This window comes from Chiloscyllium plagiosum, unplaced genomic scaffold, assembly GCF_037043375.1.
Source record: "Chiloscyllium plagiosum isolate Xiang-an unplaced genomic scaffold, Cpla_swu_hap1 HiC_scaffold_39, whole genome shotgun sequence".
NCBI classification, from domain to species: Eukaryota; Metazoa; Chordata; class Chondrichthyes; order Orectolobiformes; family Hemiscylliidae; genus Chiloscyllium; species Chiloscyllium plagiosum.
The window spans coordinates 41,511,328-41,536,620 of NW_028270177.1; the positions used below are offsets into that span (position 1 = coordinate 41,511,328).

Here is a 25,293-nt window from a genome sequence, read left to right on the forward strand (position 1 = left end):
GGTCAGAGGGAAATGGGTCTGGAAGGGTTACTCTTTGGAGGGTCTGTGTGGACTTGTTGGGCCGAAGGCCTGTTTCCACACTGTAGGAAATCTAATCTAATCCAATGTATCACATCTCTATGACCCTGGCCTCCTTTGGCTATATATTCTGTGAGCTTGATCTTAACCTCCACAACCACCTGATGAAGAAGCAGTGCTCCAAAAGCTAGTGCTTTCAAATAAACCTGTTGGACTATAGCCTGGTGTTGTCTAAGATCATTGACAGCTCCTTACCCTGATCATCAACCGCAATGTCAACTACCTTGTTAGGGGAAGGCAAGAAGAACGTTCCCAAAAAGTAGTCTTAAGGAATAAGGGAAAGAAAAATAGAATGCAAAGGCAATACAGAAAAACAAATAATGAAAATCTGGGAGTAGAGACAAACAAGTGAAAGCCTGACACTGTTTATTGTTTTTCCCACTAAATCAATTGTAATCCTGTAGCTACAGCTCTGGTCACCAGGTAGCTCCACTGAGTGAGATACTGATATTCCTCTCCCAGATATGCATCTTGTACTGAAAATGCTTTAGCTAATCAACTGAATATGCCAATACTGAGACACACATGCACACACTTACACGTTGTGTATACATATATCTGTAAGTATCTGTATATCTGTTTGCCTATATATCCATGTAAGTATGTGTCTGTATATCTGATTTTGATGTGATTTGACTTCATTTATTGTAGTCATGTGTACTTAAGTACAGTGAAAAGCTTTGTTTGTGAGCAGTGTAGGCAGATCATAGGAAACAAAGTCATACAGATCAAAGGAAGAGTGGTGACTTGATAGAGGTGTACAAAGTAATGACAGGCATAGACAGAGTAGATAGTCAGAGACTTTTCCCCACGGCAAAAATGTCTGTCATGAAGGGCTATAATTTTAAGGTGATTGGAGGGAGGTTATGGGGAGATGTCAGAGGTAGGTTCTTTACACAGAGAGTGGTGGGCACGTCGAATGCCAGCAGCAGTAGTGGAGTCAGAGACATTAGGGACATTTAAGCGACTGCTGGACAAGCACATAGTCAGCAGTAAATTGAGGGGTGTGTAGGTTAGTTTGATCTTAGTTACAAATCACACAACATAAAGTTATAGTCCAACAGGTTTACTTGGAAGCACTAGCTTTCAGAGCGCTGCTCCTTCATCAGGTGGTTGTGGAGTACACAATTGTAAGACACAGAATTTATAGCAAAAGTTTACAGTGTGATGTAACTGAAATTATACATTGAAAAATACCTTGATTGTTTGTTAAGTCTCTCATCTGTTAGAATGACCATGTTAATTTCACTTCTTTCATATGTAAATCACAAAACGTTTTTAAAAGTGACATTCTCAGGTTCACTTTAACAATTGGTGTCAGCCCAGATAATGTGTTTAAGATGTTAGCCCCCTCTGTGCTGCTGTCTGTACCATAATGTTTAGACTGATTCTAACCTAAAAAAATGTTCTTGAGCCTAATGGTGCATGTGTTCAAGCTTTTGCCTGATGGAAGAGGTTGTAGGAGAGCATTACCAGGGTGGGAGGAGTTGCTGACAATGTTGACAGCCTTTCTACGGCAATGAGAAGTGTAAATGGAGTCCTTGGATGAAAGGTTGGCTTTTGTGATTGTCTTGGTTGTGCACACAACCTTCGATAGTTTCTTATGGTTCTGGGCAGAACATTTGCCATACCAGGCCATTATGCACCTGAATAGTGTTTTCTATGGTGCATCTGTAAACATTGATGCGGGTCCTTATGAACATGCCAAATTTCCTAAACTGCCTGAGTAAGAAGAGGCATTGTTGTGTCTTCTTGACCATCACATCTGCGTGGGAAGTCCAGGACAGGTTGTCTGTTATCGTCACTTCGAGGGATTTGATGCTCTCAACCCTCTCACCCTCCGCTCCGTCGATGTAGATGGGGGTGTGTTCTCCTCCTTTCTTTCTGAAGACAATGATTAGTTCTTTTGTTTTGCTAACATTGAGAAACGGGTTGTTATCTGTGTGTCTATATGTATATGTGTATCTGTTCATCTTTGGGTGTATCTGCGCACTATAAATCTGTGTGTAACTGTATATCTGAGTGTGTCAGTGTTTTTCTGTTTGCATTTGTATATCTGTGTGTCTATATATCTATGTGTGTTTGTATATCTGTAGACATTTCTCCATGTATCTGTAGATATATCTGTGTGTGTGTATACATCTGCATGTTTATTTATGTCTGGTATGACTGTATATTTATGTGTGTCAGCATACATCTGTGTGCATCCCTATTCCAAAGCATTTTCATTTTATGGATGGCCTCAAAAGATGTGTAAGTTTTAAGATAAGTTATGGATAAGGATGAGACTGGTCCTAGTGAAGTTGCTAACTTGGTGGGAGCCTAATTAGAACGGTATTAGGTAAGAACTTGAGGAGATAGATTCGAGGTAGCTGTTTCAAGTTAAATCCACATCAGACATGTAGGAGTCTTTTAAAGGCCAGTTGATCAGGGTTCAGGACCAGCATATTCCTGTGTTGAAATAAAACTAAGGATGGCAGGATTCAGGAACCTTGGATGATGAGAGATATTGAAAGTTTAGTCATAAGGAAAAAGGACTCAAATGTAAAGTTTAGGACACTGAAACCAAACGAGGCCCTTAAGAAATAAAAATGAAGCAAGAAAGAAATTAAACAAGAAATTAAGAGGGCTGGAAGGGGCCATGAAATATCTTTGGCAAGTTGGATTAAGAAGACTCCGACAACATTTTATATGAATATTAGGAGCAAGAGAGTAACAAGGGAAACAATAGGTCGCCCAAAGACAAAGGAGGGAGTTTTTGCATGGACCCAGAGGAAGTGGGTGAGGTCCTTAATGAGTACTTTGTATCAGTATTCACCAAGGAAAAGGACATGGATGATGTTAAGATTAATGAGGGGTGTGTGTTGATATTCTGGGGAAATCGATATTAAGAAGAACGAGAAAGTGTTAAGGTACGTTAGTCCCCAGCATCTGATGGGATCTATTCCAGCATGCTAAAGAAGGCAAGGGAGGAGACTGCTGGGGCCCTAACAGAGATCTTTCTATCCTCTTTAGACACAGGCAAAGTCTAAGAAGAGTATAGAATAGCCAATATTGCTCCCTTATTTAAGAAAGGCAACAGAAAGAATCCAGGAAATTATAACCTGGTGAGCCTTACGTCAGCGGTAGGGAAATTATTCGTGAAGATTTTTTGGGACAAGATTTACTTACATTTGGAGAAGAATGGGCTTATTAGGGATAGTTAGTATGGCAAAGGAGGTGTTGTCTCATAAATTTGATTGAGGTTTTTGAAGAATTGATGGAGATGATTGATGAGGGTAGGATAGATGGACAAGGTAAGTTGGTCCAGAAGATTCAGTCATATAGAATCCATGGTGAGTTGGCAAGTTGGATACAGTATTGGCTTGATTATAGGAGACTGAGGGTGGTTGTGGAAGGGTGTTTCGCTGACTGGAGATCTGTGACCAGCGGTGGTCCTCAAGGATCAGTGCTGGGACTTTTGTTGTTTGAAATATGCAATAATTATTTGCATTAAATTATAGCTAATTAGTGAGTTTTTAGATGACATGAAAGTTCATGGAGATACGAATAGTGTGAAATAGGGCGGCATGGTGGCTCAGTGGTTAACGCTGCTGCCTCACAGCACCAGGACCCCGGTTCAATTCCCGCCTCAGGCAACTGTCTGTGTGGAGTTTGCACATTCTCCCTCTGTCTGTGTGGGTTTCTTCCGGGTGCTTCGGTTTCCTCCTGCAATCTAATGATATGCAGATGTTAGGTGCATTAGTTAAAGGGAAATGGGTCTGGGTTGGCTACTCTTCAGAGAGTCGGTGTGGACTGGTTGGGCCGAAGGGTCTGTTTCCACATTGTAGGGAATCTAATCTAATCTAATGTTGTCAAAGGATACAGCAGGATACAGACCAATTGAAAAGTTCGATAGAGCATTAGCAGATGGAGATTAATCTGGACAAGTGTGAAGGGATGCACGTTTGGAGATCAAGTGCAAGAGGAAAGTAGACAGTAAATGGCAGGACCAAGAGGAGCATTGATATACAAAGGGATCTTGGGGTGCAAGTCCATAGCTCTCTGAAAGTGGCAACTTTCTTTATCACCTTAAGTGATTAAGGTGATAAAGAAGGCATATAGCATGCTTATCCTCATTGGTCAGAGGATTGAGTCTAAATGTTAGCAAGTCATGTTGCAGCTGTAAAAAACTTTAGTTAGGCCACATTTGGAATATTGTGTGCTGTTCTGGTTGCCACACTATAGGAAGGATGCGGAGGCTTTGGAGAGGTTTATCAGATTTCACCTGGATTAAAGTGTATTTGTTTTGAGGAGAGCTTGGACAAACTTGGATTGTTTTCAATCAGAGGCTGAGGGACAACCTTACAGAAGTACATAAAATTCTGAGAGGCATAGATAGAGTGAAGGTTCAGAATTTTTTCCTAGAGTGGAAATGTCAAATTTCAGGAATATAGGTTTAAGGTGAGAGGAGGAAAGTTTGAAGGAGATGTGTGAGGAAAGATTTTTACTCAGAGGCAGGTACGTCCTGGAACACGCTGCTGGGGAGGTGGTAGAAGCAGATATGATAACAATGTTTAAAAGACATTAGACAGACGCATGAACAGGCAAAGAATAGAGGAATATGCAGCAAGTGCAGGCACATAGGATTAGCTCAAAATGATATCATGGTCAGCATAGGCAGGCTCTGTGCTGTGCTGTACTGGAGATTAATCTGTTCTACATTCTATTCTTGAAGAAGCCAACCATCCCACTGACTCATGGGAATTCCTGGCTTGTCATCAATGAAAATTGAGGGAGCTCAGTTGGAGGGCATCAAACACATCAAGACATTTAATCAGGAATATGCAGGAGGGACATTGAGTTACCAGAGGGAGCTCACAAACTTTCAAACAACCCCATCCCCCCAACCCTTCAAACACCTGCTGCCCCACATATGGAGGAGTCACACTTATCAGCTGTCTCAGAACCCACTGATCCAGTGGAAGCACGTCATCTTCAATTCCGAGGGATTGCTGAAGAAGGAGACTAGGTGTGTGTGGACATCAGGGCGTGTTTGTATCTGGGTGTGTTTGTATCTGTATCTGTGCAAATGTTTCACGTTCTGTTTCCTGTTCCATTCTATAGCAAGAGCATTGTTTGGAAAATATCAGGGTTATCCTCAGCCTTGCCTGTTTGGTAGAATAGAGCTGACATCTCAGTAATTCTTTCATTATTAACTAATACGTGAATAGAAATGGATGTATACAATTAGACTTTGTGTAGCAGACTGATAAATTAACCAGGCAGCAGAAAGCAAACTCAGTTCACTATAAGCTCAGCACAAATATACCAGGTACAATGACCTCAACAAGGAGAAAAGCGAAACAGCATTTCTGTGTCCCACATTACGTTTTTTATAAATTTGCAAATCAATCATAGAATTTTAATACAAACCCCAAAAAATGCAGAAATCCCAGTTCACCACCAGGTTCATTAATGTTGTCTGCAGTAGGAATAATATATCAGGGTGAACATTTGAAGGGAGTGGTCACTATAGGTGGGTGCAGTACTAGGTCTGTGGGAATTTTGTCAATGACAGCAGGAGACTGGGTTTTGACAATTGCTGGCAGTTTGATCATCGGGAAACTAATCTTTAGCTTTCATGATCTCTTTGAATTCCTTTAATAGAGTCATAGATTGATACAGCAGGGAAACCAACTCTTCAATCCAACCAGGAAAAAGTGACTCTGATCTTCAGATGCTGAAGATAGAGTCGAAGAGTGTGGTGCTGGAAAAACACAGCAGGTCAGGCAGCATCAAAGGAGCAGGCAAGTCGATGTTTTGAGCATAAGTTCTTCATCAGGAAGAGCATCCTGATGAAGTACTTATGCTCAAAACATCGACTCTCCTGCACCTCAGTTGCTGCCCGATCAGCTGTGCTTTTCCAGCATCACACTTTTAGACCCTTTGCTCCAACCAATCCATGCCAAACATAATTCCAAACTAAACTAGTCCTACCTGCCTGCTCCTGGCTCATATCCCTCCAAACCATTCCTATTCATGTAACTATCCAAACATTGTAATTGTACTCACATCTATCACTTTGTCAGGAAGTTCATTCCACATCCGAACCACCCTCCATGTAAAAAATATGCATCTCGTGTCTTTTTTAAATCTCTCTCCTCTCACTTTAAAAATGTGCCCCCTAGTCTTGAAGTTCTCCATCCTTGGGAAAAGACAATTACCATTAATTCCATCTATTCCTCTCATTGTATGTTATAAATTTCCATCAGGTTGCCTCTCAACCTCCTATGCTGCAATGAAAAACATTCCCAGTCTATCCAACCTTTCTTTATAACTCAAACCTGCCATACCTGGTAACATCCTGGTAAGTTTCTTTCAAACCCTCTCCAGCTTCATAATATCTTTCCTATAACTGGGCGACCAGAACTGGACTCAAACTGACTGACTGAATTAGGCAGAGGAGTGATCATCTTGAGATCTCAGATCTCCCCTCTGCCATCTGGTTCCCAAATCAATTCATCTGGACACCATATCCTCCCCCCCCAGTCCTTTTTATAGTTTGTGTTTTGTCCTGTGCAGCCAAAGTTACTTGCCCATTTTTAATCTCTAAAGATTTTAATGAAAGATAAAATTTCTTTAATTATGATAACCTCTAAAGCAGGTTTTCTGCTCCAAAGGTAGCAACATTGTCATTGCAAAACAAGAGTCCATTGCCCATATATATACCGTTCTTAAAATGCCAGAAAAATCAAATTCAAACAAGAGGTGTTCATTTTGTTTACTCTCAATCATCAGCAAAGTGTGATGGTCATTGTAAATGTACTATCCAATCAACACTTACACAGAAATAACTTGATCATTGATGTTCAGCTTGTGTTACATTGGGGCCACTCCTGGCCTCCAAACATGGGCAAAATAATTAAATTCCAGTAGTTAAGTGAAAGTGACAGCCCATGGTATCCAGGCAGCATTTCACTGAGGGTGGCATCAAGGAGCCCTTGCAAAACTGGAGTTAATAGGAATTGGAAGAAATCTCTACATTAGGTGGAGTTATGCCTGGCACAAAAAAATGATGATTTTATAGGACAATCATCACGCATAGATGCATCTGCAGGAGCTCTTCAGGTTAGTGGTTTATGCCCAACCATCTTCAGCTTCTTCATCAAAAGATGCTCACCGATGATTTTCAGTGCTATTCTCAGGTCTTCAGATACTGAAGCAGTCCATATCCAAATGCAGCAAAATCCAGACAACGTGTAGGCTTGGCCTGACAGGTGGCAAATAAAATTTGTGCCACACAGATGCTGGGCAGTGACCATCACCAATAAGAAAGAATTTAACCATTGTCCTTTGACATTCAATGGCACCACCATCACCGCATCCCCCACTATCAACATTTTGGGGGTTGACTTCATTCAGAAACCGAACTGGACTAGCCATGTAAATACTGTGGCTATAAAAACAAGTCAGATGGGAATTCTACAGTGAGTAATTCACCCCAGCCCAATTCTACATTCTCCCTGCCACAAAATCCTGTCCTGCTGGAATTTCCACTTGTTTCCCTCCCTATTCCTTCAATGCAGTCTTTCTTGTTCAATAGGCAGGCAACCCATTAAACGCCTGCCAATCTGCTCATGAATCAGACTAACAGTTGATTGTAAAACCTGCAGAGAAGAATTTAAAGGACCATTAGTAATTTATAATACACCCTGTAGACTTAAGTTCATTGTCCACAACACTGCCCTACACCTTGCCCCTCTCCACAGCTCATCAATACTGGGACATCTCAGTTGCTCAGGCTAGTTTTGAGGATGAAGCTTGTAACAGCTCCATCTAGTGGTCAAGTACAGTCTCACCAGCCTGAAACTGGCTCAGCCTCTGGCATCTTTCAATAGCCTGTCCTGATGACAAATTAGTGTCCTCCTACCTGCTTATTTTATCCCCTTCCCTTCTCTTTCATACGCTAACCCTTTCTACAATCCTATTTTCTCCCTAATCAATTCCTCAATCTTCTCTTTTCCTGTTCTGAGGGATTTCAGCTTTATTTCTGAGTGATTTCAGCTTTATTTCTGAGTGATTTCAGCTCTTCAATCTGAACAAAGCTTGTGCCGTAGAGTCAATGGGCTCACTTTAGTCCACAAATTACTTAGTCTATTTTAGAGTTTGACATCAATGTATGCCTATGTGGTGAATATTATTCCCAGTCATAATCTTGACGACCGACTCAACACAGACATCTACTTCAAACCCACCGACTCCCACAGCTACCTGGACTACACCTCCTCCTATCCCCCTTCCTGTATTTCTACAATCCCAATTCCTTCGCCTCTGCCATATCTGCTCCCAGGAGGAACAATTCCACTCCAGAATGTCTGGACCACAATTTTCTCTCCCACGTGGTCAACAATGCCCTTCAACGTATCTCTTTCACTTCCCGCACCTCCGCCCTTGAACCCCACCCCTCCAGCCACAACAAGGACAGAACCCCCCCTCCCGATCCACATCTTCCACCAATCTCCGGATACAGCGCATCATCCTCCATCATTTCTGCCACCTATAGTCAGACCCCACCACCAGCTAAATAATTCCTTCCCCATCCCTATCTGTCCGTGACTCCCTCGTTAGGTCCATGACCCCCACCAACCCACCCTCCCCTCCCACCGCAAGAGGTGTAAAACCTGCAACCATACCTTTCCCCTCCCCTCTGCTCTGACCTACCACCATCACCCCCCACCTGCAACCACCTATCGCCTTCCCAGCTACATTGCCTCCAGCCTCACACCACCTCCTTTTTATCTCTCAGCCCCCTTCTCCCCCCACGCATTCCTGATCAAGGGCTTATGCTCAAACATCGATTCTCCTGCTCCCCGGATACTGCCTGACCTACTTTGCTTTTCCAGTGCCACACTTTTCAACCCCTCCCAAGCTTATGTTGACTATTCTACAGTTTCCAAAACAGTCTTAAAGCTCTCCAAATAGACATGGTCTCCACTTTTTTTTTTCATATTCTTTCATGGATTGGGGTGTCATTGACTGGTCAACCAAGCTCCAACATTTTTCAATTCAAATAAACATAAAAGTTCAAAATACCTTTCACCGACAATTTGCTAGGAGTTTGCCCATTCAATAATCCTATACTATTTGAACATTACCATCCAAGCAACAAGTTAGTGTTAGGACACTGGACAGAGAGGAATAACTCTGCTGGCACACACCCCTGACACACATACTCCCATCTTTCTTTTTTCTTCTCCCTAGCTCCTTTCATCCTTGACCAATTCTTAAAGTGCAAAACTTTACTCCACTTTCCTCACAAACTTACTGTCCCTTCTTCCTTTCCCCTCTCAAGCATTGATCACCTCCTACATCTATGCCATCTTCCCTGAACTCCATGTTTCGATGCTAGTCATCAGATCACAGGACTGAAACAGCTCTTATTAAACTCACAAATAACATCCTATGAGACTTCTTGTTCTTCAGTGCTGTGCCCAAAAACATGTCTGAGTGACAGCGCCGGGATTCCACCATGGGGAAGAATCCATCCTAGTTGAAATGAGGATTAAGGCTGAGGGTGTGAACGTTGTAACTGAGAGCCACAGGTAATGATGGTTGAGGCTCCAATTTTCATTGTATCATATGGTTGGCCAACAATCTCTCCCAGTCTTATTGCCTGCCATTGGCATGTGTTGCAAGGATTTGCAAGTTGATACTCAATCTGTTTGTCCATGTTCTGAATGCACATTCCTTGGTCGTTAAATCCTGGAGTGAGACTTGAACTCAAAGCTTCTGGCTTGAAGGAAGAAACATGCTCTACAAGGCATCCTAATTCTTTGTGACTGTGAAAAATATAAACTTTCCATCTTCATCCTTCTTACCACGCCTGCAGCCTTGGACATTCTTGACCACACCATCGCCCTCCAACCCTTCTGGATTGTTTTCTAGCTGGGTAAGATTACTCTCACTTGGTTCCATTGTTATCAGTCAATCACAGCCAAATGATCACTTGCTCCCACACTGTTATCCCTGAGATTGCCCCAGGATCTGTCCTTGCCCTCTCCTATTTCATACCTGCATGATGGAGATCTCTTCCAGAGGCACATCAGGTTTGGCAGGTACACTGATGACACTAAAGTTTTAAGATATAAAGCCTTTTTAAGAAAAAAATATCTGGGCTTACAAAGACTGTGCAGAAGTTTTTCTTATGTCTCAAAGACTTTGTATTCCTTGAATGTTGTCAGCCCAGGCAATGCCTTTGTTCCGTTCAGTGAGGAGACATTACATTGAACTGAGCTGCAGAAGCAATAGTGAACCTTTGCTAAGGAGGTTCCTTATGGCTGCCAGAAACAGAATCACAGGAGTACTTCAGAACAGAGGAGACCATTTAACCCCATCATGTCTGTACTGATTCTCCAATCAGCATTGTGATTTAGTGCTCTTGTGGGGAAAATCACCAGCCTCAGAGTCAGAGTCGGGTTTCAGGGCAGAGTTTATTGTACAAGGAAATATCGGAGCTCTGGGGAGAGAAAGACACCAACAGCACAGTGGTCAGCTGCGAGTCTTCTCTCAACCTGGAGCACCTGTCAAGATGCTGTTATATATTTTGTAATACAATAGGTCAGTGATGAGGCTATTGTCTTTGTAACATAGTTTGTTTATTGTAAACATTGCAGAATTGTTGATGGTTTCATTGCAGTCATTGTCAGTTCCAGCGCAGCCTTTGTTAATTTCCACATGGTCGTTGTCAGTTTCAGTGCAGACATTGTCAGTTTCAATGTCTGCGCGGAAGTCTATTGCTGTAGTAATGGGCGCTAATCGCTCTTCCTGAGAAGGACGATTACTGCAGCCCTGGCTATTAACACTTTGCATTGAGTCTGTATCAGACAGTTAGCATTTCTATCAAAGGAGTTGCTTGGACCCAGACACTTTGGCAGGCGGTATGCGCTACTCATGTGTATTTTCTCCCCCACCTGTCTTAATCTAATCAACTTGGTTGTGCGTGCATTGTGCTGGCATCCAGGTGGCCCCAGGCAGTATCTGTGTTTGCTCCGTTGTCTCTCTCCATTTTGTGGTCCAACAGCCATTTTGTATTTCAAGTGGCCATCTTGTGTGTCTGTGTGCCTCGTGTCTCCCTGCCCCATGCCATCTCCCATTTCAGTGCCATTTGCCTGTCTTTTCCCCATATCTTTGCATGTTGTTTCAATTCACTAATCATCCAATGCCTTCTTAAATGCTTGAATTATACCTGCCTCCACCACACGTCAAGGCAATATATTCCATACCCCAAATTGTGTGAAAATTTGTTTTTCTTACATCACATTTGTTACATTTAGAAACCATTTTAAACTGATGTTCTGTCATTCTCAATCCTTTCACATGAGGTACCAGTTCTTCCCTAATGAGTCTATCCAGCTCCTTCATGACATTGAAAACTTCTATCAGTTTCCTGTTAGCCTCCTTCTCTCCAAGGACATCAGTCCGATCTTTCCAATCTATCCTCATAAATAAAGTTTCTCATACTTGGAACCAGTTTTGTAAATCTCTTCTGTACTCTCTCCAATATATTCAATTTAGCATGCAGAACCATACGCATATTCCAGCTAAGGTATAACCAGTATCTTGTACAAGTTCAACAACCTCATCCTGCCCTTGTACTCTCTGTGCCTCTTAATAAAGTGAAGTGCTCTCTCTATCTGTCCTGCCACTTTGAATGATCTATGGACATATATCTCCAGGTTCCTTTGTCCCTGTGCGCCTTAAGGATATTTGTCACAGAATCCTAGAGTAAGGAAAGGAAGAGAAAGAGAGAAATGGACAGAGGCAGAGGCTATAAGAGACAGGGTGAACTCAGTGTAAGATAAAAGAGATGGAAGATGAAAAGTAAAAGGCATTTAAAAGACACCCAAATCTACATTCCCCTTTAGCACTTGGTCATTAGTAAGCTGTTTTCAAGTTTTTTTTCTTGCTCTCAGTCTTTGCTATCCACCTCACCTCAGACCGAGCTATACTTTGCTGAAGTAGCGCTCACCATTGTCGGCAGTCCAGGTCCTCCCAGCTTTTGAAATCAAAGTTATTCTCCTTCCAGCAGACTCTGGATTGTAAGTCATCTTTAAAATGTTTCCTCTGGCCACCCTGTGAATGTTGAACCTGGAGTAAAGAGAGTGCTTTGGAAGGAGAGTGTCCAGCAGTTTAATGCAGTGGCCTGTTCAATGCACTCGAAAATGAAACAGGACACCGGATTCCTGGAAGACATTTGGATTTGAGAGGCATTCAATGCAGGTAACAATAAGGGTCTTCCATGGACAGTACTGAAGGTATATCTCAAGCAGTTTCAGGTGTTGGTGATACATCAGCCAGGTTTCACAGCTGCAAAGGAGTATCAAGAGCATGACTGCCTTGTAGACTCCACCCTTTGTGACTATCCATAGTGGAGATTCTTTGACCTTTGTGCAGCATTGTTGGCCATTCCTCCCAACTGTTGACACTTTAATGAACTAGGTGGCAACCTTGGGCCAGGTTGGCAAGTTCTGGTGGTATGGTGTCCTGGGCAAAGAAGACAGCCTTCCTCTGCACTATCCACCAGACCCTGCCTGCAAAGTGGGTGCCAATTTTCCTTTGCCTGATTTGTCTGCCGCAAATTACACAATCCAGGCACAGCAGCATTTGGCCTTTTAAAAATGGCACTGATACCAAGGATCCCAGGAGATCCCAGCAGTGGAAAGCCCATCCAGCTATGGCAGGTGGGAGGATATGACCAGCAAACACCACAGGGAAGTGTGAATAGCTAATATGGCAAGCTTGGGAAGATAGACTGAGAAAGCGCAGTAGACTTCACAGAGAGGAACCGACTATGAAACTTGCCAAAATTTACACTTAACTGATCTCTGGCAAAATTCAGCCCTCTTTCTCTCTCCCTTTTTTCTCTTCCCCTCCTGTTTCTTTCCTTCTCTTTCTTGAAATATCTAATTTTCTGCTATTGAAATTTTAATCTCTCTATTGCCACTCTGTGCATTGTCTTCAGTTCATTGCCACCCCTTTTAAAATGTTGGGTTTTCTGACTTCTCGGAGAAATTTTAATCCCAAGTGCCTTTTAATTATTTGAGGAACAGAACTGTTATGCAGTTTCTTTTTCAAATTGGTTTCAAGGAAACAATTTGCTCAGTCCAATTCATTCATTTCAACTGTGGGTTTACGACCAAAGCCCCCAGTTTGTTCTGATCATATCCTGAGCAGATTTCCCCAAGTGATTATGGTTCTCGCCAGAATACTCCAAATTGTCAAGCTCCGAGGTGAGGATGGATGAAATGTTTCCTCTTCTTTATTCACCCACGCCCTTTGTTGATCATAAGAAGGTTACTTTAGAAAGGAAATATTTCTCAATGGACACCTTTCTTCCAGACCCAACTGAATTTATGTTTTAAAAGGGGCCAGTTTAACAAGGCTTTCCTGGGTTAAGAAACAAGTGAGTTTAGTAATTACTGAACGTGAGAAGAATTGGTAACAGAACACACATGAACACAGAAATTAGAACATGAAAAAAATTAAAGAAAGAAAGGTCAATGTATATAAGGGACAGCCTGGAAGTTATTTCTGAAGACTTAAAGCCATTATAGTGGTTGGTATTGATAGCATTGACATTGACAGTCAATTTCAAGATTTTGGGTTTGCAGATTGGTTGAAATTATTTTGTCCTTGTCCTTTTTGACAGTGCCTAGTTGGCAGCACTCAGAGAGAGACCCCTTCTTGTCCTATTTCCTTTTGACTGACTTGCTGGCTACCTAGCTCCCTTACAACAAGAGAGTTCTAACCTTCAATGCAAGGGTGACAAGATTCTTTAACTGTGATCTTCATGGCACTCTAGCTCTTGAACCCAGACTAGTAGATAACTCAGTTCATGAGCACACCATAGAACATAGAACAATACAGCGCAGAACAGGCCCTTCGGCCCTCAATGTTGCGCCGACCTGTGAACTAATCTAAGCCCATCCCCCTACGCTATCCCATCATCATCCATGTTGGGATTGTTTAAATCTCAGGAATATTGCTGAGTTAACTACATTAGCAGGCAGGGCATTCCATGCCCTTACCACTCTCTGCGTAAAGAACCTACCTCTGACATCTGTCTTAAATCTATCACCCCTCAATTTGTAGCTATGCCCCTCACACAAGCTGGCATCATCATCCTGGGAAAAAGACTTTTACTGTCTACCCTATCTAATCCTCTGATCATCTTGTACATCTCTATCAAATCCCCTCTTAGCCTTCTTTCCAATGAGAACAGACCCAAGTCTCTCAGACTTTCCTCATAAGACCTTCCCTCCAGACCAGGCAACATCCTGGTAAATCATCTCTGCACCTGTTTCATTGCTTCCACATCCTTCCTGAAATATGGGGACCAGAACTGTACACAATATTCCAAGTGCGGCCGCACCAGCGTTTTGTATAGTTGCAGCATGGCATTATGGCTCCAGAACTCATTCCCTCGACCAATAAAACCTAACACACTGTATGCCTTCTTAACAGCACTATCCACCTGGGTGGAAACTTTCAGGGATCTATGTACATGGACTCCAAGATCCCACTGCACATCCACACAACCAAGAATCTTTCCATTGATCCAGTATTCTACTTTCCTGTTATTCTTCCCAAAGTGCATCACCTCACATTTAGCTGCATTGAACTCCATTTTCCACCTCTCAGCCCAATTCTGCAGTTTATCCAAGTCCCCCTGCAACCTGGAACATTCTTCCACACTGTCCACTACTCCACCAACTTTAGTGTCATCTGCAAACTTACTAGCCCAACCAGCTATGCCTGTATCTAAATCACCTTCCAGTAGTAAACAACAACCAGGCTTGAACTGACTTTTAACCCCAGTTCTTATGTGTTCCTGAAAGGGGAAAATTCAAAACATGTCTCTTACCAAGACTGCTGCTTTTTCTTCATAGTGTTCATTGTCTAATTACAGATCAGTTTGTAATGCTTTTCTTTTCCATTTGTAGTTTCTTTGGCACTCACAGGAATGATATTCCAAAGTTCATCTTCAAGTTACCACTGGATTTACACCTGCAGTCATAATGACTGTATCAGTCCACTTAAAAAAAATGTTGAACTTTAAAATTCAATACATCCTTATGTGATCTGCAGTTATGATCTGTGGTAATGACATTGCTGGCTATTTGTACAAGGATACAGATTTAAGGTTTTGCACAAGATTTACAGAGGAATGGAGGAAAGATTTTTAATAAAGTAAATGATCTGGAATTCCCTGCCCATGAGATGGTGGAAGTGGAGAAGACCAGTGATTTCAAAAATAAATTAGATGGCACTTGAGAGAGATGAAAATTACAGGACCATGGAACAGAGCAGTGGAATGGTATTGACTGGATAACTCAAAAACGGAATGACTTCCTTCTTTTCTATGATGACTCTCTGACTATGGCATTGTAAGAGTTAAATGCCCAAGAGTTTTGAAACAATCACAATACAGGGGTCAAGTACCTTTTTTAAAATAGTGACACTCTTGGGAATAAATAAGAGGGGTAAGGGAGAGCTTGAACAATGTACAAGAACACATCTCTTGCAGTGTCAATGAACTTTTGTGCTCACACCTCAGCTGCCATGAGCTGTGCCTGACCAAATGAACCTTGACTCATTCGATACCATTCATCTTCTATCTAAAATGTACATAACAATAATATGAACCTCTTTCTATAACCAATATTGTAACATGGTTTTGATTAATCTCCACTTGTTCTTTCTGCTAGATCTTCATCAACAATGAATGGCATGAATCTGTGAGCAAAAAAAAGTTTACTACCTTCAACCCAGCATCTGGGGAGAGGATCTGTGATGTGGAGGAAGGTGATAAGGTCAGTCATTGCAATGCTATTTTCTTTTAAAACCAAACAAGATTTGACTGACTATTGGTTTTGCTATTAATCTTCTTCTTGTAAGAAAATTAACGTCAAATGCTCTCTCCATTTGTTTTCTCGCTGGTCAACCAACCAATCATTTCTGTTTCTTGTGTGGGAAAGTCATGAGTGTCTCAGCTAACGGTCTGTTTCCTTTGACAGCTGCATGGAGAGTTTCCTCATTGTAACTTCACCTCCCGTGGTCCAAAGGGGGCCTGTTTGCCTATATTGAATATTTCTCCCTCTCACACCCGTTCTGCTTTCATGCCACATACCTGACCAGTTTCCTTAGCTTTCTGATCACATACCCTGGCTCTGAAACAAACAATCATCTTAGCAATAACTCTGAAGATAAGGAGCTACTTTACTATATTTATCATAATTAACATTAAACTTACTTTAGAGCCACATTATCATGACAGGTTTGAGAATTGCAACTCAGCTCATTTCTAAAGTTGTGTTTTGAATCAATCTTGCCTCTGAAGAGTTGGGGCAGGTTGATTCCAGGGCTGCCATTTCTTGAAACAGACTCAAGGTAGAATTAAAGGTGGATAGATGTTGCAGCTAACAAGTTAAATTATCCACTTCCATTCACTGGACATTGGTCTAGTTCTGTGGATCATTGTCGGGCCCTTGCCCTGATCTCTTATCTTCCCTCACCCTTTACCACCTCACGCTTCCTCAATGCTTCTAGTGCCTCCTCCGCACTCATTCATCCAAAACCCACTATGTACAGAATTCAAAAGCCATATATCACAACCTGGAAGTATTTGAAATACTCATTGAGTAAATAAAAGTAAGTAGTTATCATTTAAACTTCACTTGAAAAAATTGTTCCTGTTCGGAATTGAAAAATAATGTCAATCATACTGGTCTTCAAACTCTTTTCAAAATCATCACATTTTTTCTAGTGTTTGCAAATCTGTCATTTAAAAGTCTCTTTAAAATGATTGAATCCTAGCAACTGCTCATGAAACTGTTAATCAAATAAAGATCAGTTTCATTCATAGATGTGTAACCAACCTTTGTTTAGTTTTATCCATAAACAGTGCTTGGAGCTTAGTCAAGTGTTCTTAATGAGATTTCATTGCATAAGTTCCAAATCCCAGAGCTCAATCCAATGGAATTTCTTTTGCATCTTTTCATTTTCACAAAGGCTCAATAGATGAACATTCAAGTGGCGTTAGGCATCTATTCAGCTCTTTCGAATAGTCAAAAGATTTCTGGACTTTGAAATCATTGTAGAAATGAAATCAGAGAGTTCACATGATACGTTAATATCTAATTCCTGATGTTGTTCAATTTATCTACTAGTTACAAATACTCTCAGCAGTACTTCTTTCTGTTGTAAGTCTCCAACAATACGGAAGTGCCTGAGTCAATGGAACATCCCGGGCACTGGTGTAAATTTTGTTACAAGTATATAACAAAATGGAATAAACTAATGGAGGAAGGTTCATGGGAACAGAGTCAATAAGAAATCATTGGGCAAAAAGGAGACAAATCCATTCAATTCTGTCGCTTTAATTTCAATGTTCAAAAATACCAGAGGGCTTCTTTTCCATTTTCTTGCTCATTGGGTGGTCCTGGGAGGCAGTGAGCCAGGAAACCTATTTACAATTACCCCAAAACTTCCACTCAGGGTCAATAGTGAGTGCGTTATTTTCTGCAAAGTTTTCTACGCTCCTTTTACACAGAGGTTCAGCCGCACCATCCCATTCTCAAGCACCAGAGCAACCTCTCCTTGGGTCAGGCAGGAGAATGTGTTACTGCGGATGCTCAATACTACAAATGGGGCTGGGAACAATCACCATCCACTAACAATTCTCACAGGTTGAAAACTCCTGCAGTTGTTGTTTTGGTCACTGTCTGATTGCAAGATGTAATCACTTTCCACCAATTTGTGGCAGGAACGTAAGGGAGATATCCAGGAGTTCAACAGTGCTACCACGGCAGTCAGGCAGTAACTATGACCAGGGCTTTTGCCTGAAATGTCAATTTTCCTGCTCCTCGGATGCTGCCTGACCTGCTGAGTTTTTCCAGCACCACTCTAATCTTGACTCTGATCTCCAGAATATGTATTCCTCACTTTCGCCTAGTAACTATGACCAGCCAAGGCAGTGGCCATTAAAGGTACAGTAGCCCCGGGCTAACTTAATCCGAGAAAATCTGGACTTGAACAGCTGTGAAAAATGATGAACAACAGTAAAATTCCTGCATACAACTACAAAGGACCATAACATTACAGTAGGGCAGCATGATGGCTCAGTGCTTAGGACTGCTGCCTCGCCAGGGACCCTGTATGATTCCCACCTCGGGCGATTTTGCGGAGTTTGCACATTGTCCACGCATTGGTGTGGGTTTCCTCCCACAGTCCAAAAATGTGCAGGTTAGGTGAATTGGCCATGCTGAATTGCCCATAGTGTTATATGTATTAGTCAGTGGTAAATATAGGTTAGGGGAATGGGTCTGGGTGGGTTACTCTTTGGAGGTACAGTGTGGAGTGGTTGGGCCGAAGGGCCTGTTTCCATACTGTAGGGGAACTAATCACTCAACTGGAAGAAATGATATCCGATTGAATACATATTGTTCTAATAACCTGTTGAGCTGGGTCTTTTTTTTCTGGATCACAGTATATCTGAAGTGGATGGAAAATCATCAAAATTAAATTGTTCTCAAAGTGAGCAAATATTTCTGAATGCACCATCTAGAATTCATGTAATTTAGGTAGATATTGATGGGAACCATTGACCAATTCCCAAGTCAATGCTTTGGATGTTAAAAAGGGAGTGTGGTTAGTAAGTTTGCACCAAAATTGGTGGCACAGGTATCCCCTGCTTTCCGAACATTTGCTTTACACAATTTCGCTTTTGTGGAAGACCTACGTTAGTACTTGTTGTGAATCCAAAGAGGATTTTCACTTTAATGAAAAGCGGCACTACCTTTTCCCGTATAAATCATGCACTTTTGCTTTACACAATTTCCAGCTTATGAAAGGTTTCCTGGGAACGCTCTACTTCCAAGCAGCAGGGGCTACCTGTATAGTGGACAGCGAAGAAGAGTTTCTCAACTTACAACTGGACCTTGATCAGATGGGCTGATGGGCTGATGGGCTGATGAGCCAATGGCTGATGGGCTGAGGAGTGGCAAATGGAGTTTAATCTAGATAAATGTCAGGTGCTACATTTTCATAGGGAAAATCAGGGCAGAACTTATACGCTTAATGGTAAGGTCCTGGGGAGTGTTACCAAACAAAGAGACCTTAGAGTGCAGGTTCATAGTTCCTTGAAAGTGGAGTCACAGGTAGACAGGGTATGCTTGCTGTTATTGTTAATGCATTGAGTTTAGAAGTTGCACTTGCACTGGATGTTTCTTAGGCCACTTTTGGAATACTGTGTTGAATTCTGGTCTCCCTGCTATAGGAATGATGTTGCGAAAATTGTGTAAATAGGTTCAGAAAATATTTACAAGCATGTTGCCTGGTTTGAGCTATAGGGAGAGGCTGAATAGGCTGGGGCAATTTTCCCTGGAGTGTCAGAGGCTGAGGGGTAACCATATAGAAGTTTATAAATTGTGAGGGGCATGGATAGGGTAAATAGGTCTTCTCCCTGGGATGGGGGGTCCACAACTAGAGAGCATAGGTTTAGGGTAAGAGGGGAAAGATTTAAAAGGGACCTAAGGGGCAACCTTTCCACAAAGAGGGTGGTGCTGTATAGAATTAACTGGCAGAGGAAGTAGTAGAGACTGGTACAATTGCAACTTTAAAAGGTATCTGGGTGGGTATATGAATAGGAATTTGTCAGGGAATTGAGTATAAAAGTTGGCAAGTCATGCTGCAACTGCATAAGATTTTGGTCAGGCAGTGTGGCCTCATACATGCAAAGAGAAAATGTCCAGCTTTCAATTCAGAAGCCGAGGCCAAATAGGTACAGTGTACCAACCAGCTGGGGAGTGTGTACAAAACACCATCTACACAAGATCCATGAAAAGTCTAGTAATACTACATGGTATGATGATGTGCTTTCAATGTGAGACAATAGGCCACTTCAATAAATATTGCAAAGTAACGGCATGGACACAGGACGTTGGTGAGAAGCAAACAGGGAAGATTCTGGAAGTATTCAACTCAGTCACCATGACTGAGAAGGCAATCATTGACATAGGATTGGCTGCTCAGGAACCAGGTTTGCAGACTGGAAAGACCTAAAATACTTTCCTGACGGGGGAAATACAATGATCCAGAAGATGATTCTCCCAGGACGAGTCTGAGCTGAGAAGCTTCATCATCAGAAGATCTTGAGATCGTTGCTGATTTGTGATTATGAACTGAAATTGGAGGATTATCAGTTGAGCTGATCTGAAATTGGTGGGCCTTCATGGTGACTTTGACCTAATGCCAATTCAGTGACCAGCCAACAAGAGCAATGGCCTCTGCCAGGGACCATGCCCCAGGCCAGAGGGTCCACAATACAGCCAGAGTGGCTGTGAAGAAGGTAGAGGAAGGACTGCTGGTCGACTGGACTTTCTTTGTGAAGAGATGGCCAGAAGTGGCAACGTGAGCCATACAACCCCAAACCACAGTAAGGTGCCACCTCCAGCAAGAAAATGAAAATGAGATGCACCAAGAAGGAGGGACAGGCCAGAGAGGAGAAGAAGGTAGTCAATGCGTAGGCACAGCAAGTGACCCGAACAGATGGAGTCAATGGAGGAGGAAGAAATGAAGGAGGTGGGGGAGTGGATACCAGTGAGGAACAACTGCAAAAAGAAAACATGTTGGGCCTCTGTAGGCCCACCGCAAAATGGAAAGAAGCAGCTGCATGATTGGCACATCGACAGCTTCTCTGACAGTGAAGACATGAGGAGGGCTAGCCACCAACAAAAAAAGGGGCACAGTACCACAGAGAAGGAGGAGAGGAGCTTCTCCTCACGAGGCACCCAGTGAAGCCCAATGACCAGCCGTCATCAATTAACGGGCATCCACCATATCACCAGACAATTGGGAGCAGCGATACTCTGAATCAGAAGCAGAATATGACAATCCTCTATTGGACACAGAACTGGACCTTCCTGGCTTCGGTTTCACCCTGATGACGCTGGATGAGGACAATCCTCCCAGGGAGGAAAAGGATAGCTATGTCAGTCCAGTGAGTGTCCAACAGTTTTCCCACACCACAGGGATGCAGGCACTCCCCCAGTGACAAGACCACAAATGAACAGACATTGGGTCTACAGGTAATTCTATAAGCTTTCAAAATGGGTGTTGAAATTGTCAGCATTAACATGTGTAGTATTAAATTTACTACACAATGTGTTTCATGTTGGCTCATCTGGCCAACGTCAAAGCAGACCTCCTGTTTCTGCAGGAGTGCTGGATACTGCACCTCAGCAGCTATAGGAAATGGTCAAGCTTATGGACCCACAGGCCTTCGGCTTGGTGGGGAGGACTGATAACCGTTCCTCCAGCCTGGGTATTCTGCTGCAAGGAGGCAACTTCACCATCTCCAAAGTTAAGCAGGTGGTGGGCGGGTGTGTCCTCAATGCAGACGCTATGTACAGAAATGCTTCCCTGAAACTAATTAACTAATTACTGTCAGGTGGTAATGAGTGAGTGAAGCTATGCTGCAGCAGCTCCCACTGCTGTTGGTGACATCCAGTCCAGTCCTTATGGCCAGAGACTTCAACTGCATCATCGATGTGGATGGACAATCCAGAGGGGCTGACAGCAAACCAGATACCACCTCCAGATTCCTGATGGAAATGGTTAAAGGAACCAAGCTACACAATGTCTTCAGCACTCCTGCAGACAGAACGCAATGTCAATACACCTGGTCACGACCAGACAGGTCTATCCACTCAAGAATAGATTTCCTATTTGAGTCCCACATATACTTGGTCAGATCCACTGACATCAAGCTGTTGTTCTTCTCTGACCACTGTCTCCTGCTGTCTGACTGTCACCTACAGGACAACCAACTGGCCGGCAAGGGAATGTGAAAGCTGACTGTGAAACTGTTGATCCCAGGACACATTGAGAAGATTAAAAGGGTATATAGGTTGGAGAACCATGAAGTCCTCTTTGAGTCTCCAATGGACTGGTGGGAAACAGTCAAGAGGAACATCAGGTGGTTCATTCTCCTCAGAAGTTTTCAGAAGGCAGGAGAGAGCTGGGAAAAGCTGTCCAAACTCCAGAAAAGCATGCTGAACCTACTCCTGCAGCAAGCCATGGGCATTGATGTCACAGAGGATCTCCAGGAGGTGAAGATCCAGCAAGCCTTGCTGTTTGCCTTGGAGCCTCCAAGATAATCTTCTGGTCAAGGATCCGCACCGTGGAGCAGGATGAGACGTGTTCATGTTTCTTCTTCCGGAGGGTGCATAGGGAGAGTTCAGTGCTAAAGGAAGAAGATGGCTCGGTAATGTTATCTCAGTCTGACATCCTGAGGATCAGCAAATCCTTTTATACCGGACTGTATGACAAAAAGCCCATTGACAGTTCAGCCTCCCAGTCATTCCTATCTTTAGAGAACAGCACACAGGAGAGGCTGGAGCAGCATTAACTCTGGATGAGCTGAGCAAGGTCAGGAGCCCTTAAAAAGAATAAAACTCCCAGAAATGATGGCTTACCAGCGAGTTGCATTCAGTTCTGTGGGACGTGATCAGCCAGGACTTGCTAGACATATACGACAGTATACTACTGTCAGGCAGCACGTGCAAATCTATGAGGAAAGATATCACCACCCTCATCCACGAGCAGAAAGGGGAAAGAAAGGAAATTAGAACTTGGTGACCAATTTCACTGATGAATGCGGATTACAAAACCCTATCTAAGGTCATCACCAACTGAGTCAGATCTGCTCTGGGATTGGTGATTCACTCTGACCAAACGTATGCCGTACCGGGCAGGACAATCTCTGAAAGCCTTATACTCCTCAGGGATACAATCGTGCAGGAGAGGGGTGTGGATATCTGTTTGAGGGGGGAAGGAAGCTGTGGGGGGAAGGAAGCTGGCCTCTCAAGAGAAGGTAACAGCAGCAAGAGCAATGGCACCATGGCTGGCACTGTTGTACAGCAGGAAGAATCAAATTGTCAACGAATGATAGTGATGGGTGACTCTAGTCAGGGGCACAGGTAGACAATAGTACATACAGAGAGGTGGTCACACTGCAGGCTGAGTCTGCATAGGCAGAAAGTAAATGGGTGACCAGCAGGCAGAGTAAGAGGTCTAGGCAGGTAGTGCACGTTACTCTGCCTGTAAAACACGTATACTGCTTTGGATACTGTTGACAGAAATGGCCTCACAGGCAAAGCAACAAGAGCCAAATTTGTTGCAGCATTGACTCTGCAACACAGGGGAGGAGTAAAAGTATGGCAATGCAATGATAATGGGGGATTCAAGACTGCAGGACGGTATGTTGCCTCCCTGGCCCGAGAATGTCTCAGAGGGGCTACAGGGCATTTTGAAGAGGGAGGGTGAATAGCTAGTGGCTCTGATGCACATTATACAACGACATAGATTAAAAAAAGAATGAGATCATAGAACCGAATATAGAGAGTTAGCAAGTAAGTTGAAAAGTAAGATCTCCAAGGTAGTGATTTCAGTTTACTACCAATGCCACATGCCAGTCAGAGTAGAAATAACAGGATATATCAGATTAATATATGGCTGAAGGGATGCCACAAGGGGAGGATTTCAGATCCCTGAGGTGGGACCAGCATAAAGTGGCCAGAATACACCTGGGCAGGCCCAGGGCGAATGTCCTGGGGGGGTGGGGGGAGCGGGGGGAGTGTGTTTGGAGAGGCTTTAAACTAAAATGGCAAAGAAGGGGCACCTAAGCAACGAGTCAGACGAAGGAAAGTCAAGGACAAGAACAAAAGATTGAAAGGGAAATAAGAAATCCAGAGCCAGGATCAAGCAGGGCCATAGTGAAAAATAATGGGAATGGAACAAGTAATGCGAAAAAGAAACCCCTTAATGCTTTGTGCCTTAATGCCTGGAACATTGGCAATAAAACGGGTGAACTAATTGCACAAGTAGATGAAAACAGTACAGTCAGCTGCAGAGTGACCAAGACTTGGAAACTGAATATCCAGGAGCATTCAGTATTACAAAGAACAGATAAAAACAAAAAGGCAGTGGAATTGTACTGCAGGTTAAAGAGGATATGACCACAGTCATGAGGAAGGATATTACCTCCGACAATGAAGACTCGATATGAAGTCATTAGTAGTTCATTAGTAGGGATTGTATATGGATATCCTAACCACAGGGGTGATGTTCAGAGTGGCACTAAATAGGAAATTAGAGACGCATGCAATAAAGGAGCATCTATAATTATGCGTGACTGTAATCTGCATGTTGAGTGAGTAAATCAACTTGGCCGTAACACTATAGAAGAGGAATTCCAGAACTGCATCTGGGATGGTTTTCTGGGCTATAATGTTGAGAAACCAACAAGCCGACAGGCTGTTCTAGGCCGGGTAATGCATGGGAGTCCCTCATTCAGAAAAAGGTGACCGATATGGAAACTGTGGCATTTTCAGACACAGCCAGCATGGATTTACAAAAGGGAAATCATGCTTGACAAACCTACTGAAGTTCTTTGACGATGTAACTAGTAGAACTGACTGAGGGGGGAGCTAATGGATGTGGCCTATTTGGACTTTCAGAAGACTTTCGATAGATCACACGTAAGAGATTGGTATGCAAAATGAAAGGTGATAAAACTGGGCTAAGTGTACTGACATGGAAAAGAGAACTGGTCAGCAGACAGGCAACAAAGAGTAGGAATAAAGGGATCTTTTTCCTCGTGCTAGGCAGGGGTACCAGAGCTTCACCTATCCAGGTAAGTGGGCACTATTCCATCATACTTCTGATTTGTGCCTTGTAGATGATTGACTGACACTGGGGAGTCAGGAGGTGAGTTGTTTGCCACTGTGTTCCTAGCTATTTACAGTCACTGTATTTCTTTGGCTGGTTCAGTTAGGTTTCCAGGCAATGTAACCACCAGGATGTTGATACCAAGGCATATTGCTGTTGTTGAACCTGTGCTTACCCTGTCCAACGAATTGCATCATAACAACCAAGCAGCACCTGCAACTTGTTGGTTTCATAAGAACAAAGGGCAAACCAGTTTTAGTTAATCCTCAGCCAAAGATCAGTTCCTTTGGTGGATGATGCCATCACGTCACCTGGTTTGGTTCTGGAGTTCAATGCTCACCGATTGCTAACCAACACCTTGCACAGCAAACCTGGACAGCAGTTCCACACCACAAGAAGTCAGAAAGAGGACACAGACTAAAGGAAGGATAAAAGTTTGATGCA

The 25,293-nt window shown here is 42.9% G+C and overlaps 1 protein-coding gene across 1 annotated transcript in view; it reads left to right on the forward strand.

Moving 5' to 3' along the window:
• The window catches only part of aldh1a3 (aldehyde dehydrogenase 1 family, member A3), a 147,282-nt gene that overhangs the window by 12,775 nt on the left and 109,214 nt on the right, over positions 1-25,293 (forward strand). The window contains exon 2 of the mRNA XM_043677665.2: positions 15,828-15,932. Coding sequence (XP_043533600.2) covers positions 15,828-15,932 — 105 coding nt within the window. The remainder of the gene's footprint in view (positions 1-15,827; positions 15,933-25,293) is intronic.